Genomic DNA, 15130 nt, shown 5'->3' with positions numbered 1-15130 from the left:
CTGCCTGAATTATTCAGCAGCGAGAGGAAAAAAAAAAAAAAAAAAACCAAAAAAATAAAAAAACAAACCACCCAAGCCTCCTTCCTACCTGAGGAGCTGGCCAGGCCGCCTGGCATCAGCCGGCAGTCACAATAATGAGGTCAGCAGCATCAGAGCCACCTCCAGCAGCCGTGACGGGGAAGGGGGGACCCAGCAGAGGCACACAAAGCCCCAGTGAAAGGGCAGCCTTTCATCTCTGCTCCAGATGGGCCAGCAGCTGAGATGCAGGAGGGCAGCCGGGATAATAGCTGAGTGGGGGCCGCCCAGACCCCCGCCAGGAGGAGAGGGGATGGTCCCTGCACAGGGCATCACTTTGTTCAGATTTATTGCTGCCCTTCTGTGCTGTTTCAAGCCCCCCAGGATGACCAGCTCGAGCAGACAGCGGTGAAAAGTGCAGGTTTAGGAGAGTCAGCACCGCGTTATTCCTTATTTCTGTTCTCATTATTACCAGCCCGGGGAAGCAAAAGCGCTCCGGGATGATGAGAAGAGGAAGTTTTCAGCGGCATTTCTTTCCTGCTTTTAAATCCACCCCCTCCTGAGAGCCAGATAACCTTCACGGCACACAATGTAGGGGCCTGATAGGACTAAATTCTCAGCTAAATTTAACTCAAACAATATAGGCTTAAACAGTAATTACTGCTCCCCATCTTTAAGTGCCTGGAATCAATACCAACTTTAGCCTGGAGCTAATGAGGACACAGATTGGTCAATCAATGGCATCAGCAAGGAAAATCACCACAATTAGCACAATTACTTTTTTTTTGAGGGGGTGGGGGGGTGTTTGTAAACAGTAGGAATTACAGAATCCCGGAATTACTTTAGTTGGAAGGGGCCTTAAAGGCCACCTCATGCCAAGCCCCAGCCACAGGCAGGGACAGCTTCCACTAGGACCATACAAAATTACTTTTGCTGTTGCACAGGAGGGAGATTTTGGGGATGCTCTGCCCAGATGCCCCCATGGGCTGCATCACTCACCAGGGCTATGGGTACCTTGCCCTTACCCCAGCCTGCCCTCCACTGAAGTCATCACCTCCAAGGGACAGCGAGGAAAATGTTTTTACTGCTCCTCTTGATTGCCTCCACTCAAATGAGGGCCTGGTAATTAGCAGTAATTAGCCAGCAGGGCAGCATCCTGTGGCCACCTCCAAAACACAAGCACCTACTCCATGGGATGTCACTGCTCCCAGTGTCCCTCCTGTGCTGGAGAGCACAGCCACACTTGGGCACTTTAAAGCAACTTTCCCTTCCCACTGCACTTGTGACAACCTGGGTGATGTGAACACAGCTGGCAAAACCCACCAGGAGCCCAGGTTTTAATAAAAAAAAAATAAAAAAATGCTGGGGGTTGTATGAGATGCCCAGCAGCCACCAAAACCAGACTGTGGAGCCCTTGCTGGAAAGCCAGAGCTGAGGTTGTCTCACACTCATTATCTCACTCCCTAATGAACCATCTCATCCATCACAGCAGCTCTGCTGAATCACAGAATTCCCTGAGCTGGAAGGGACACACAGGGATCATCCAGTGCAGCTCCAGGCCCTGCACAGACCCCCAACAATCCCACCCTGGGCATCCCTGGAGTGGTATCCGAGCTCCTGGAGCTCTGTCACCATTCCCTGGGGAGCCTGGGCAGTGCCAGCACCCTCTGGGGGAAGAACCTTTCCTGAAATCCAACCCAAACCTGACACAGCTCCAGCCATTCCCTGGGTCCTGTCTCTGGTCACCAGAGAGAAGAGCTCGGTGCCCTGTCCCTGTGTCCACCCCAAAAATCCCCACCCAGAGACAATTCCAGCTCAGCCCACACTGCAACACCCCGTCCCCTCTTGGAGCAACAACCCCACAAAGGGTCACACCGAGAAACCAAAGGGAAAGGGGAAAAACAAAACCCAGAAGGACAATGAAGCACCTTAATGTCAGTAAATCATTTGACAGCACGCCCAGCTCCCCAAGGGTCACCACCAGAGTCAGCCTTACAGCTGGCAGCTCCTCCTCCCCACTGACCACGTTCATCATTTTCCCTCTGCACCTCAATGCACCCCAAAAACACCCCCAGACCCTCCAAAGTTGGCAGAGAGCAGCGACTCTGTTAACCAAGCTCCACTCCAGATTAGCAAAGCAGCGATGGCGTATAAAAGCACCATAAATTTATGTAAAGAGCTTCAAAAGCAGCCACAGCGGTTTGAATATTCACGCCAGCCCGGTATTTGCATTGTAATAGGGCTTTTCACTCCCAGCCTTCCCTCCGTAAGGAAAAACAAAGCGCCCATCTGGTTTGATTTTGCAAATCGGGCTGGAGTCGCTCTGCAGTGACTCGGGGAGCCCCGGGTGCGATAAAGCCCAAGGTGGAGGCACAAAGCTGATTATTTCAGGAGTAAACAAAGCGAGCCGGTAATTCACCCAGCGCCGGGAAATGCGGGATTCGGGAATTCCCGGAGCCGCTCCGATGAAGCCGGGCTCTGCTGAATCACGGCGACATCGCGCCCTGAGCCTCCCCTCCGCTCCCTTTTGGGGAGCACACGAGGAGGATGAGCAGGATACACCCAAACTGCCACCCACGCTCCCAGTAAAACGCCAGCACTGGATGCGCCCAGGCTGTGGATTTTGGCGTTCCTCGGCTCCATCCCTACAGGGATGCTCCAAGGGAGACGGGCCCACGGTCGGGGACCAGACAGCACATGCTGTCTGCCACCCTGGTGACAACGAGAGCTTCGCCGATGACAAAACAACTGCTGTTTTTAATTCCTCCAGCCGCAGCCGGCTGCTTCCCGAGCTCAGCCCGGCCAGAGCGGTCCAGAACCCGCTCCCAGCATCGGAGCATCTCTCCGGGAGCAGGGATGGGGCGCCCTTGGCAGGAGGGCGAGCGACACCCGGTACCTGTCACCCCTTGGGACCACTGCCACCAGCGCCGAGGGGCCCTTGGTGGCTTTGGGGTGGCACCCACTCACAGACACCCCTGAAACCACCACCGCGCCCTGCGGCTACGCGTCCCCATCACCCCCCTCCTCCAGCACCCCCCGACTTCCAGCATCCCATCCCTCCAGCACCTCCCCACCCTCCATCCCCCCTTCCTCCCCAGGCACCCACCTCGCCGCTGCGCCCCTTCCCCGCCGGCCCGTCCCGGCGCCCCGCACACGCGGCCGGTCCCGCCGGGAAGGGACGGGAAGGGGCGGGCTGGGCCCCGGCACCGCCCGCGGAGGAGGGACCGGGGCGGACAGCGCTCCCCCCGCACCCGGAGCTCGGTGGTGCCCCTTCCCGCCCCGTTCCGCTCCCCGTTCCCGTCCCGGCCTCACCGCTGCCGGTGCCGCGGGCGCGGCGGCGCTGGCGGAACGCTCGGAGCGTTGCGGGCCCGGGGGAGGCGCCGCGTTCAAATGCGGCCCCGTTTATTGGGCCGAGGCTCGGGGGCGGCCCCGGGGGTGCGGGACGGCCCCGGGGCGGGGGGACCGGCGGCCTTTGTGCGGCACCGCCCGGGAACGCCCCCCCCCGCACAAGGGGCGGCTGCGGGGGCGTCCCGCAGCTCCGGGGCACCAGCGTGTCACCGCTGTTCTGTACCAGTGTGGCATCACCCCACCTTCCTGCTGTCGTGTCCCCCAGGGTGGCATCGCGTCAGCTTGCCGTTGTCCTGCACCTCAGGATAGCATAGCCGATGTCCTGGTCCCCCGGGTGGCATCACCTCGGTTCCCATCATCCAGCACCCCAGGGGACATCATCCCAGCTCCCTGCGGTTCTGCACCCCCGGGTGGCGTCAGCCCAGCTCTCCGCTGTCCTGTCTCCCCCAGAGTGGCACCACCATGGTCCCCACTGTCCCTCACCTCAGAGTGGCTCTTCAATGTCCCATCTCCCCAAATGGCATCATCACAGTTCCTGCCATCGCACTCCCCAAGGTGGCATCACCCCAGCTCCCAACTGTCCTGTCCCCCAGGGTGACGTCACCTGAGTTCCCATCATTCTGCACCCCACGGGGACATCACCCTGGCTCCTGCTGCCCTGCACTCCAGAGCAGCATCACCCCAGCTCCATCCTGTCCCCCAGATGGCATCACCCATCTGCCTGCTGTCCTGCACCCCAGGGTGGCACCACCCCAGCTCCCCAGTGTCCCGTCCCCCACGGTGACATCACCCTGGTTCTCACCCTCCCACAAGCCAAGTGGACACCACTGAGTCCTTGCTGTCCTGTCCCCCAGGGTGGCATCACCCCGGCTCCACGCTGTCCTGCACCCCAGGGGACACGGCCCTGCAGCTCCTCATTGTCCCAAAAAAAACCAATGGCACGTCACCTGGACTGTCCCACACCTGAAGGTCACAGCAACACATCGCTGTCCCCCACCCTGGGGACGTGGCACCCTGGCTCCCTGCCACTCCAGGGTACCATGCCACCCCACTGTCCCCCACCCTGGGGACATGACACCCCAGCTCCCTGCCATCCCTGGTCCTGGGGGACAACATCCCGACTCTCCTCGTGTCACCGTGACACAGGACGGCTGCTGTGCTGTGACACCCACCCCTTCCACCAGCGGTGGCTCTGCACTGTCCCACCCGCGCCCCTCACTCGCTTTGGGGGGGGGTCACAAAGCCAAGGACCCCCTTTTACCCCAGCAGCCAGCCGGCAGGGCAGCCCTGGGGCGGTGACACGGCAGCCACAGGCTCCAGCAGAACTCCAGGCTCTTTTAGAGCTCGGCAGTCCCGGCTGGAAGCCGCAGCCGCCGCCCGCCCCCGCTCCCGCTCAGCGCCAGCCGAGCCGCAGGAAGCCGGCGGTCCCCAAGGCTTGTGGATCCTCTCATGGCTAATAAGAGCTTCCACCCACGCTGCAATCCGCTCTCCAGCAATGGCAGGAGATTATTTTTGCTGGGTTTTTTTTTTTTTTTTTTTTTTTTAATGAAAATGCCAAGGGCGACATGAGTTTTTAGCCTTCTTCCCTTTTTCAAGGCGGCTCTGGTCTGCGGGTTCAAGAAATTTCGTGGGGAGGAGCGAGGGGAACACAAAAGCCTCGCACAGGGGGTTGGATGAACCTCGCTCAGATCATAAACCAGGCTTAAAGCCCCATAGCAGAGCCACGGGTGGGTTTGCCACCACACCAGGACATCTGGGACATGTGAGGTGATGGCGTAAAGAGCTCCAAAAGTATTGTAATAGAACATTGTAGTAGAATATTGTAATAAAATATTTAAGGGTAGCTCTGCTGCACGTCACCTGGCACCTCACTGCCACCTGCCCCGGGGGCAGCGCTGTGGGACGTGGCACGGTGTCCCCAACACCCAGCACAGCCCTGTGCAGGGATGTGGCCGTGTCCCCGCGGTGACAGCAGCAAGGCAAGGTGACTCCAGAGGGAAGGGGCCCATTGGCGAGTGGCTTTGCCGGACAGATGTCAGCAGCCGCGGCTTTGTGCCGGCCAAGGGGCTTTTTGTCTGGGTTTTTTTAACATTTGCCATTTTTCTCCGCCGCTTTCTTCTGCTCTGACACTCGCTGAGGGTTTTTCTTTCTTTCCTTTCTCCCTCTCTTTCCACATTTGCTTTTCCATCCCCGCTTCAAACACTTTTTCTCCGCGTATTATGCTGAAGTTGGAACCATCTGGTGCTTTTGTCTTGTTGCGAGCCCGGCGAGTGCCAGGACCTTTATCCCCCTCACCCTCCTCCTCCTGCCTCTCTAATCCAAGTGACAGCCCCCAAAAGTCCCCCCTGTCCCCCAGCAAAGCCACGGGCCACACGCGTGCACGGGCAGGCGACGGGGACAGGCGGCACGCTCGCTGTCCCCGTGTCCCCATCCCACAGGGACGTGCCTCAGGAGCGCTGCAAACCATCCCAGTGCAAATTCCTGACTCATTTTTAGGACCAGCTGTTAGCAGGGGCATCCTGATTTTATTTTTCCCATAGGAGAAAAGCGCATTTCTAGGGAGCCGAGGAGCCGGGCCAGACACAGAACCCTCCCACCTATTTTTGGAGTCCCCCTTCCCAGCGAGCAGCTGCGCTCCAGGATGGCATTTACAGCCAGATAGGAAGGAAACCTCGTCTCAAGCAACCCACGGCGTCACAAAAATCGGGACACGTGGGAAACACCGGGATTGCAGGACATCAGCCGCCGGTGGATCCGCGGCTGGCACGGAGCCACCCAAAATCCGGGGCAGCGGGTGGGTGACCCCTGTGCGAGGCCGTGGGTGCCCGGCTCCTGCAGGAACACCCTCCCGGCTTGGCTCGGGCTGCTCCGTCACGCTTTCCTTCCCATTTTCCCCGAACAATGGGGTGCTTTGTTCTAGGGCGAGGAAAAGTCCGGCTGCCGCGCGGGGAGCTGGGGGGGAGCTGGGAGCTGCTCCTGCATTCCTGGGGTCTTTCCAGCTGTGCCTTGCTGGGCACAGGAACCCCTTACCCCGGCCAGGACAGGGGGAAGAGGGTCATCAAATAGCCAAAGAACCAAAAAGACCCAAAAAAACCCAACAAAAATCATGAAACCATCAGCAAAACATAAAGGGAAAAAGGAAAAGATGCTGTAGGAAAAAAACCCAAACAAACAAACAAAAAAAAACCCACCAAAAACCAACCAACAGCTGGAGAGAACCTCCCCATCTCCCAGCTGGTGCCGGGAGAAGTTTGGAATGACATAAGCCCAAACTTTGCTATTTTTTGCACAAAACAAAGGCGAGCCCTGCTCAGCCGCAGTGGTACCGCCGCTCCCCGGCTCGCTGCTGCCATCCCACGTCGGGCTCCCAGCACACAATCCCCTTCCAGCGCCGCCTCCCGGGCCTCATCCTGCCTCATTCCACCCCAGCATTTTCCCTTCAGCCCAGGAAAACCTCGTGTTTGCTGGGCTGGATCCTTATGGCAACAAATATTTGCTCCATGCTGGTGAGCACTCTGTGCTTCCCGAGCTCCGTGCCTGCCCCTTCCAGCCCTCTGGAGCTCCAGAGCTCTCTGGCACCTTGCCCAGTCCTGTGGGCATCACTGGAGTTTTTGGGGGTCACCTTTCCCATGGGAATTCACTGCCGAGCTGCAGCCCCAGCACTCGCTGGGAATGGGGAAAATTGGAGTTGGAAGGAAAAGATCTGGCTTGTGAAACCAGCTGGGAATGGAGAAAAATTGGGCTGGAAGGAAAACCTCTGGTCTGTGAAACCAGCTGGGAATGGGGGAAAATTGGGGGTGGAAGGAAAAACTCTGGCTGTGAAACCAGCTGGGAATGGGGAAAATTGGGGGTGAAAGGAAAAGCTCTGGCTTGTGAAACCAGCTGGGAATGGGGAAAATTGGGGGTGAAAGGAAAAGCTCTGGCTTGTGAAACCAGCTGGGAATGGGGGAAAATTTGGGTTGGAAGGAAAATCTCTGGCTTGTGAAACCAGCTGGGAATGGGGAAAAATTGGGGGTGAAAGGAAAAGCTCTGGCTTGTGAAACCAGCTGGGAATGGGGGAAAATTTGGGTTGGAAGGAAAATCTCTGGCTTGTGAAACCAGCTGGGAATGGGGAAAAATTGGGGGTGAAAGGAAAAGCTCTGGCTTGTGAAACCAGGTGGGAATGGGGGAAAATTTGGGTTGGAAGGAAAATCTCTGGCTTGTGAAACCAGCTGGGAATGGGGAAAAATTGGGGGTGAAAGGAAAAGCTCTGGCTTGTGAAACCAGGTGGGAATGGGGGAAAATTTGGGTTGGAAGGAAAATCTCTGGCTTGTGAAACCAGCTGGGAATGGGGAAAAATTGGGGGTGAAAGGAAAAGCTCTGGCTTGTGAAACCAGGTGGGAATGGGGGAAAATTTGGGTTGGAAGGAAAATCTCTGGCTTGTGAAACCAGCTGGGAATGGGGAAAAATTGGGGGTGAAAGGAAAAGCTCTGGCTTGTGAAACCAGCTGGGAATGGGGGAAGATTTGGGCTGGAAGGAAAAGCTCTGGCTGTGAAAGCAGCTGGCTCTGTTGGTCATTTCCCCCGTTCTCCTGCCCCTGAGGCATGGGGAGAGCAGCTCGGGGCTGCCTTGTGCCACCTCATTGCAGCAGCTGCTGGTGGGGAACACGCAGTGCCTGCCCACAGCCCCGGCTTGGCCGGACCTGTTTGTCTGTGGATTTGCATTTTGCTGCTGAGGCAGGGTTAGATTAGATATTGGGAAAGAATTGTTGCCTGTCGGGGTGGGGAGGCCCTGGCACAGGGTGTCCTGGGTCCCTGGAAGTGTCCAAGGCCAGGCTGGACAGGGCTTGGAGTGCCCTGGGACGGTGGAAGGTGTCCCTGCCCATGGCAGGGGGTGGGATGGGATGATCTTCAAGGCCCCTTTAACCCAAACCATTGTGGGATTCCATGATTCCAACTCAGGAAAAGCAGCACAGGTCTTACTTTGGATAAAAGCAGCTCCAAATGCCAGCCTGGGTGGCTGCTCCTCTGGGAAAAGGTTTGTCCCCAGCCCTGCCACAGTTGATTTATGGGGTCCCTGGCCCCGCTGACAGGTGAGGTGCTGAAGGGCTGGCCCAGCTGTGGGTGCCTTCCAGCAGCACATCCTCCTGCACCTGGCAGGCTTGCACAGGGAATCCTGCTGACACAGGGGTATTTGTGTCCTGGTGGGAAGATCTATCCTGAAAAGGCCCAGCTGACTCACCCTGACAGAGCTGCAGGTGGGAGGCTCAGCTGGGAGGGCAGGCAGCAGCAGGTTCCCACCCTTCCTGCTGAATCCTTGGGACAGGGTTATCTTTAGTGTTAAGCCATTTGAAAAATTATTTTTATTTTTTAACCTGGAAGCTTTCCCTCTGTGCTCCTTGCCCGTGGCAAGGCTGTTTTCTCTGGTGTGTCACCTTACTGCTGGCCACGTGCTCCCCCTGGCCTCTTCTGGGGGACAGGGGACTGCAGAATTTCTAGGGTCCCCTCTAAACCCACCCAGCCCTGGGTCACAGGGGGCTGCAGATCTCCTGGGGTTCCTGGGGGACTGGGGACTGCAGATTTTCTGGGATCCCCCTTAAACCTGCCTGTCCCGGGGGGACAGAGAGCTACAGATGTCCTGGGGGACTGGGGACTGCCACCCTGATGGTGTCCCTCTAGGTGTGCCCAGCCCTGGGGGACAAGGAGATGCCACCCAGCCAGAGACCCCTGGGACCCACCCAACGCCAGGGGACAAGGAGATGCCATCATGCCAGAGGCCCCTGGGACCCACCAGCCCTGGGGAGGGGGACAAGGGGATGCCACCCTGCCAGAGTCCCCTGGGACCCACCCAACGCCAGGGGAGAAGGAGATGCCACCATGCCAGAGACCCCTGCGACCCCGCCCGCGCTGGGGGACAAGGAGATGCCACCATGCCAGAGACCCCTGGGACCCACCCAACGCCAGGGGACAAGGAGATGCCATCATGCCAGAGGCCCCTGGGACCCACCAGCCCTGGGGGACAAGGAGATGCCACCCGGCCAGAGACCCCCTGGGGACCCCCTGTGACCCATCAGCCCTGGGGGACAAGGAGATGCCACCCGGCCAGGGACCCCCTGGGACCCACCAGCCCTGGGGGACAGGGCTGCAGCCCGGCCGGGTCCCCCCAGTTCCCCGGCACGGGCGGTGACACCGAGGGTGGCCCTGTCCCCGCCCCTGTCCCCGACTCCCGGATGGGCGTGGCCGACGGGCGTGGCCTGGTGACTGACATGTCCCCGTGACGGGGGCGTGTCCCCGCGGTGGGCGTGGCCTGTCGGCGCTGTGGTGCGCGCAGCGATGCGGCGGCGCGGCGGGGACGGCGACAGCGGCGGCAGCGGCGGCGGCGACATTGGCCGGGCGGAGGGCAGGCTCGGCGTGGCCCGGCACGGGCGGTGAGTACCCGCCGCCCTGGGGACGTCACCGTGGCGACATCACCGTGGGGACACCGCCGCGCTCCCCCGAGCCGCGTGTCCCCGGCCCCGGTCCCTTGTCGCGTCTCATGCGCTGTCCCCCGTGCCGTGGCTCTGTCCCCGTGCCGCCGTGCTGGCGCTGTCACCCCGTGCTCCTGTGTCCCCACGCCGTGGCCTGGTCACCCTGCTGGGCCGTGCCCCCGTGTCTGTCCCCGCTGCCGTGGCCGTGTCACCCTGTCGCTGGCGCCAGCCCATGCTGTGGCCGTGTCCCCGGCTCGTCTTGCCATGACAGTGACTCCACGCTGCGGCCGTGTCCCCGTGTCACCCTGCCAGCACCGTGACCCCGCGCAGTGGCCGTGTGGCCGTGTCACCCTGCTGTCCCGGTGCCGTGCTGTGGCTTGTCGCCCTGCTGTCCCGGCAGTCGGTGGCCCTTGGCGGGGCTGTCCCCGCTGTCCCCGGCTCACCTGCAGCGGGTGTTGTGCCACCTGACAATTCCCTGGCGCCCCTCCGGGGCATTCCCGGCTGTCCCATGGCTGCCCAGCCCCGTGTCCTGGGGGATAACCGGGATCTGAGGAGCTGTGCCTCCCCCGCCATCCTAGCCCGTCCTGGGACTGTCCCCATTCCCTGGGGACCGGTGCCATCGTGCCCTGGCACCCCTTGGGCAGTCCTTCCTTAGGGTCCTGCGGCATTCCCAGGGCAGGGAATGGGCTGGGTGCTTTCTGACCCTGCTCTTGGCCTGGCAGGGGCTGGGCTGTGCCTGGCTCCATCGCAGCCCTCTGCCCTAAATCCCCCATGATTTCCCCATCACCATTAGCCCACAGGGGGTGTTCGTGTTGGGAAAGCTGCAGCTCTTGGCTTTCCTTTCCACCTGGGGCTGGTTTGGGGTCACTTACGGGGTTTTAGGGTCATTGATGGGGTCCTGGAGTCACTTGTGGGGTCACTTAGAGGTTTTGGTGTTCTGGGGTTACTTGTGGGGCAGTTTGGGGCCACCTGTGGGTCACTTGTAGGTCACTGATGGGGTTTGGGGGGCACTTGTGGGTCTCTAATGGGGTTTTAGGGTCACTTATGGTCACGTGTTGCTAATGGGGTTTGGGGTCACCTCTGGGTCTGGGGTCACTTGTGGGTCACTGATGGGGTTTTGGGGTCACTTGTGGGTCCTGGTTTGAGCAGAGCCGTGGGGCAGCCCTGGAATGGCAGGGCACTGTTGGAGGCGGTGCTGGTGGCACTGGGGGACGTCACCCCCAAGCCCCTTTTCCCTCCTTCCTCCTTGTCCCTGGAGTATTGCAGAAGCTCTTAGTGCCAGGCTTGGGGCACATCGGTGGCTGTGCCTGGCCAGCCAGGGCCCGGGTGTTGTCACAGAGTATCGGTTGCCCCTTATTGCAGGTTTGACTTGCAGCTCCTGGCACCTTCCCTGCCCTTCCTGCCTCCAGGCGCCCCGTGGGAGGGCGTGGGGACCAGATCAGAGCCTGTGTCACCCTGTGTCACCGTGGGGCTGCTCAGACACCTTGGCTCCGTCCCCAAGAGCCCAGCACAGCAGCGATGTGGGGATCCAGCTCCCACTCCCAGAGGGGTTGGGATCACCCTCAGGCCCTTGTAGCTGTATCCAACCCTCATGGCTGGCACTGGGAATGGGGAGCTGCACCCCAAATCCCTGGGGACGGGAGGGGATGTGCTGACACGTGCCTCCCTCGCAGGGCCCGGCGCTGGTGGCTGCCATGGCTGCGCACCCTCCTCCTGGCCCCGCTCCTCACCTACGCCAGCCTGCCCTTCCTCATCCGCCTCTTCCCCAGCGTGCTCAACAAATTCGTCTACCTGAACTTCCGTGAGTGTCCCGGGGCTGTCCCGGCCGGGAGAACCCCCCCAGGCATTCAGCTGGCTGCTGCAAACCCCCCCAAAACATGGGTGGCACCGTGCCGGGGTGGCACCAGGACGGTTTTTATCCTGCTGTGCCCTGGGCTTGCAGAGGAGGCACGGAGGGATCTCTGCCCGTGTTTTGCAAGCTCTAATAAGGTGCTGCTGCCGACCCTGTTTACTGCCTGCAGTCACGACACGCCCAGGCACGCTCAGCATCAGCAGGGATGGAAATTCGGGTGGGAGGAGATAGCAGAGGGCTCAGCTCGTTTGCCTCAGCACGGCCCTTGATAATTCAGAACAAATAACACGCTGGTTTGGAAAGACTTGGATGAAAGCAGCTGGGTAGGAGGATTCTGGATGATGGCTGTGGTTTCTCCACCAGTGGCCTTCCCTTTCTTCGTGGACTTTCGGCGGCCGGAGCTGCTGGTGAACAACACCATCAACCTGTACCTCACCACCGAGCCGGGCGTCACAGTTGGCATCTGGTGAGCAGCATGTCCTCAGGACATCCTCAGCATCCCACTGGGGACAGCAGTGTCCCGGTGGAGCCCCCGGGGTAACGCCCTGTCCCCTCCAGGCACACGGTGCCAGGCAGCAGAGGGGCCGAGGCGCAGGGCAAGGACCAGCGCTGGTACGAGGAGGCTCTGGCTGATGCTCACCCCGTGATCATCTACCTGCACGGCAATGGGGGCACCAGGTGAGTTCCTGAGCTGCTGCTGCAGGGCCAGGGGCAGGGCAGGATGGCTGAGGTGAGGTGAGAAGCAGCAAACTCGAGGCAGCAGCCAGCAGTGCTGCGGGGCTGGGGCTGCTGCAGGGATCTCTGACCCCAGCAGTCATGAGAATCCCTATAAAATAAAGGGAAAAGTCAAAATCCACCCACCCCACAGCATCCAGCTCTTCCCTTCTGGGATAAGGTCACCTGGTTCCTCACCTGCACTGCTGCTGGAGGGGAGGGTCCCTTGGGGTCTCCCCGAGCTCTAACCCCATTTTCCCCATCAGGGCTGCCGGTCACCGTGTCCAGTTCTTGAAGGTAAGTGGTGGCCTGTGGGGACACTGGGACCTGCTGGGAGTAAGGCTCCTGCTGGTCCTGGGGACCCCACAGAGACCCTGAGCAGAGTGAACAGGCCATGCCCAGGGCTCCTGGGGTGCATCCCCTGCCAGAACATAACTCAGTGCTGCTCTGACAGACGATGGGGGCTGCTGACTTCCACATCCTGGCTCTCGACTACAGAGGTAAAGTTGTCCCCTTGCCTCTTGCTGGGTGATCCCCCTCTTGGGGCCTGTCCCCACCAGGGTCGTGACACCGGGCTGTGTCCCCCACAGGCTATGGGGACTCCACTGGACACCCCTCAGAGAGTGGCTTCACCACAGATGTCCTGGCACTCTACGACTGGGTGAAAGCGCGGAGTGGGAACAGCAGCATCCTCTTCTGGGGACATTCCTTGGGGACAGGGTAGGTGCAGGGGGCGGGATGGGGACACACCAGAGCCCACCCTGTGCCCTGTGACGCTGCTGCCAGACTGGTGGCACCTGGGGATGGACCAAGGGCGCGGAGCAGTTCCTTGGTGGAGACCCCTGCAAAGCCAAACGCAGCCAACAAGGGGAAACCTGAGGGAGCCGTGTGTCCCTCCCCGTGCTGCTCCCCCTCACTGTCACCTCTCCTGTCACAGGATTGCCATCAATGCAGCGAGGAAACTGCAGGAGGAGCGAGGTAAGAGCTGTCCCCATGCAGTGTCACTGTGAGGCTTTGCACTGCCCTAGCCTGATTTTGGGGCCGCAGAGGAGATGAGGATCCCTCCCTATCCTGCCTACTGGGATGGGGACATCTTGGCCTCACTGCTGCCTGGGAAGGGGGTGTGGCAGCAGCCTGGCAGGGGGACAGCCCCTCAAAGCCATGCCCACTGCCACCTCACTGCCCTCAGGGGTCCAGGTTGATGCTGTTGTCCTGGAGTCTCCCTACACCAACATCCGAGACGCAGCCGCCAACATCCCCATCACCAAGGTGGGTCTGGGGGCTCCCCCAGCAGTGTCAGCCCCAGCTTCCTGGGTCTCCCCCAGCTCACAGCTGAATCCAAGCCGTGGTTTAGCACCCCCAAACTCTCTCCCTGCCAGGTGTACCGGCAGTTCCCAGGTTTTGAGTACCTCATCCTGGACTCCATGGCTCGGGCAGGAATGTTCTTCCGCAGCGACGAGAAGTGAGTTCCCGGTGGGAAGGGGCACAGCAGAGCCCAGGGGCTGTGGGAATGATGCCAGGACCACCTGGCTGAGGAGAGGTGTCAATCACCCCATTGAAATTCCTGCCCTCCTGTGTTTACCCAGCTTACTCATACTCCGAAAGTGACTTTTTGTTTGCATAATGTCAGGTATCAGGTTGATTATTGAGCAAAGTCCACAATCCACCATCCTATTTTGGCACTCCCCTTGTAGCACAAAGAGCCTGCCCAAAATCCATTTGTTTTATGGGTGCTTTTGAAATGGGGGGTTTAAGGTGATTAGCGTGTTCAGTGCTGCCATGCCAGGGCAAGCAGCATGGGCATCACCCAGGTGGGCATGAGGCTGGCTCTGGGGGGCTCAGGGTGCTGTGGGAATTTTCTCAGGGATTGGGGAGGCTCCTGGAGGCCTGTTGGCTCTGGGAGCATCCTCAGGGCTGTGCTTGCTACCCGCAGTGTGAAGGTGCTGGGCTGCCCCCTCCTCATCCTGCACGCAGAAGATGATGGAGTCGTGCCTCCAAAGCTGGGACACAAGGTGGGCACCTGCCACCCGGGCTTTGAGCCTGGCTTTGGAGGCTGAAGTGGCCAGAGAGGGGATGGCCACACACCAGGAGGGGTTTGGGGTCCCTGCTCGTGCAGTAACCGCGCTCCTGCCCCGTGGCAGCTCTATGAGACAGCACTCAAAGCCTACAAGGACAAATCCAAGGTGAAGTTCATTACCTTTCCCCAAAAGCTGGGCTTGGGCCACGACTACATCTCCTTCAACCCGGAGCTGCCTGCCCTGGTGAAGTAAGTGCTGCTCCACTGAAATGGGGGGGCACAGGATGAGCCTTGGCCTCGCCTTCCACTGCTGCCTCCTCTCCTGCTGCCTGTCCCCTGCTCCTTCCTTCCTTCCTTCCCCTCCCCACGGTGTTTGCTGGCAGCACTTCCCAAACTTCAGTCTCTCCCCACGGCCCTGAGCCTGTCCTCAGCCCGGGGAGGTGGCTCTGGGGACACCAGCTCCTCTTTGCCCTGGGTGCAGAGATGCTCCAAGCCCTGCATGCAGGGATCACAAACCAGGCTCTGACGCAGCACAGGAGGGTCAGTGACACAGTGTAAGATTTATTACATCTTCTTGCAGAGACTTCTTAAACATGAAGTGATGCCAGTTGCTGCCTGCATTGACCCCATGCTCCCTCAAATACGCTCCAGGTCCCCCCCCCTCCCATGGCACTGAACTTACTGCTGTAAGTAATAAAAACTACTAAGAAAGTTTTAAGTCACCCTCTGCCTCCAGGAT

At 59.9% G+C, this 15130-nt stretch overlaps 2 protein-coding genes across 2 annotated transcripts in view; one reads left to right on the top strand and one right to left on the bottom strand.

The window, feature by feature from the left end:
• NIN (ninein) overlaps positions 1 to 3177 on the bottom strand; it is a 59026-nt gene extending 55849 nt beyond the window's left edge. The window contains exon 1 of the mRNA XM_041410427.1: positions 3122 to 3177. The gene's annotated coding sequence lies outside the window, so the exon portion shown is untranslated. The remainder of the gene's footprint in view (positions 1 to 3121) is intronic.
• Positions 3178 to 9674: 6497 nt separating this feature from the next.
• On the top strand, positions 9675 to 15113 carry ABHD12B (abhydrolase domain containing 12B). Its single transcript, XM_041410226.1, has 13 exons — positions 9675 to 9769; positions 11482 to 11609; positions 12024 to 12126; positions 12219 to 12338; positions 12641 to 12671; positions 12829 to 12874; positions 12965 to 13094; positions 13312 to 13352; positions 13564 to 13643; positions 13754 to 13836; positions 14308 to 14386; positions 14516 to 14640; positions 14972 to 15113. Exons 1-13 carry the CDS (start codon positions 9675 to 9677, stop codon positions 14991 to 14993), a joined length of 1083 nt encoding a protein of 360 aa, XP_041266160.1. The 3' UTR covers positions 14994 to 15113.
• Positions 15114 to 15130: the final 17 nt, after the last annotated feature.

The sequence above is a fragment of the Onychostruthus taczanowskii genome, unplaced genomic scaffold, assembly GCF_017590055.1.
Source record: "Onychostruthus taczanowskii isolate IOZ18803 unplaced genomic scaffold, ASM1759005v1 scaffold100, whole genome shotgun sequence".
Lineage (NCBI taxonomy): Eukaryota > Metazoa > Chordata > Aves > Passeriformes > Passeridae > Onychostruthus > Onychostruthus taczanowskii.
This window is presented reverse-complemented; position numbering and strand designations above follow the sequence as displayed.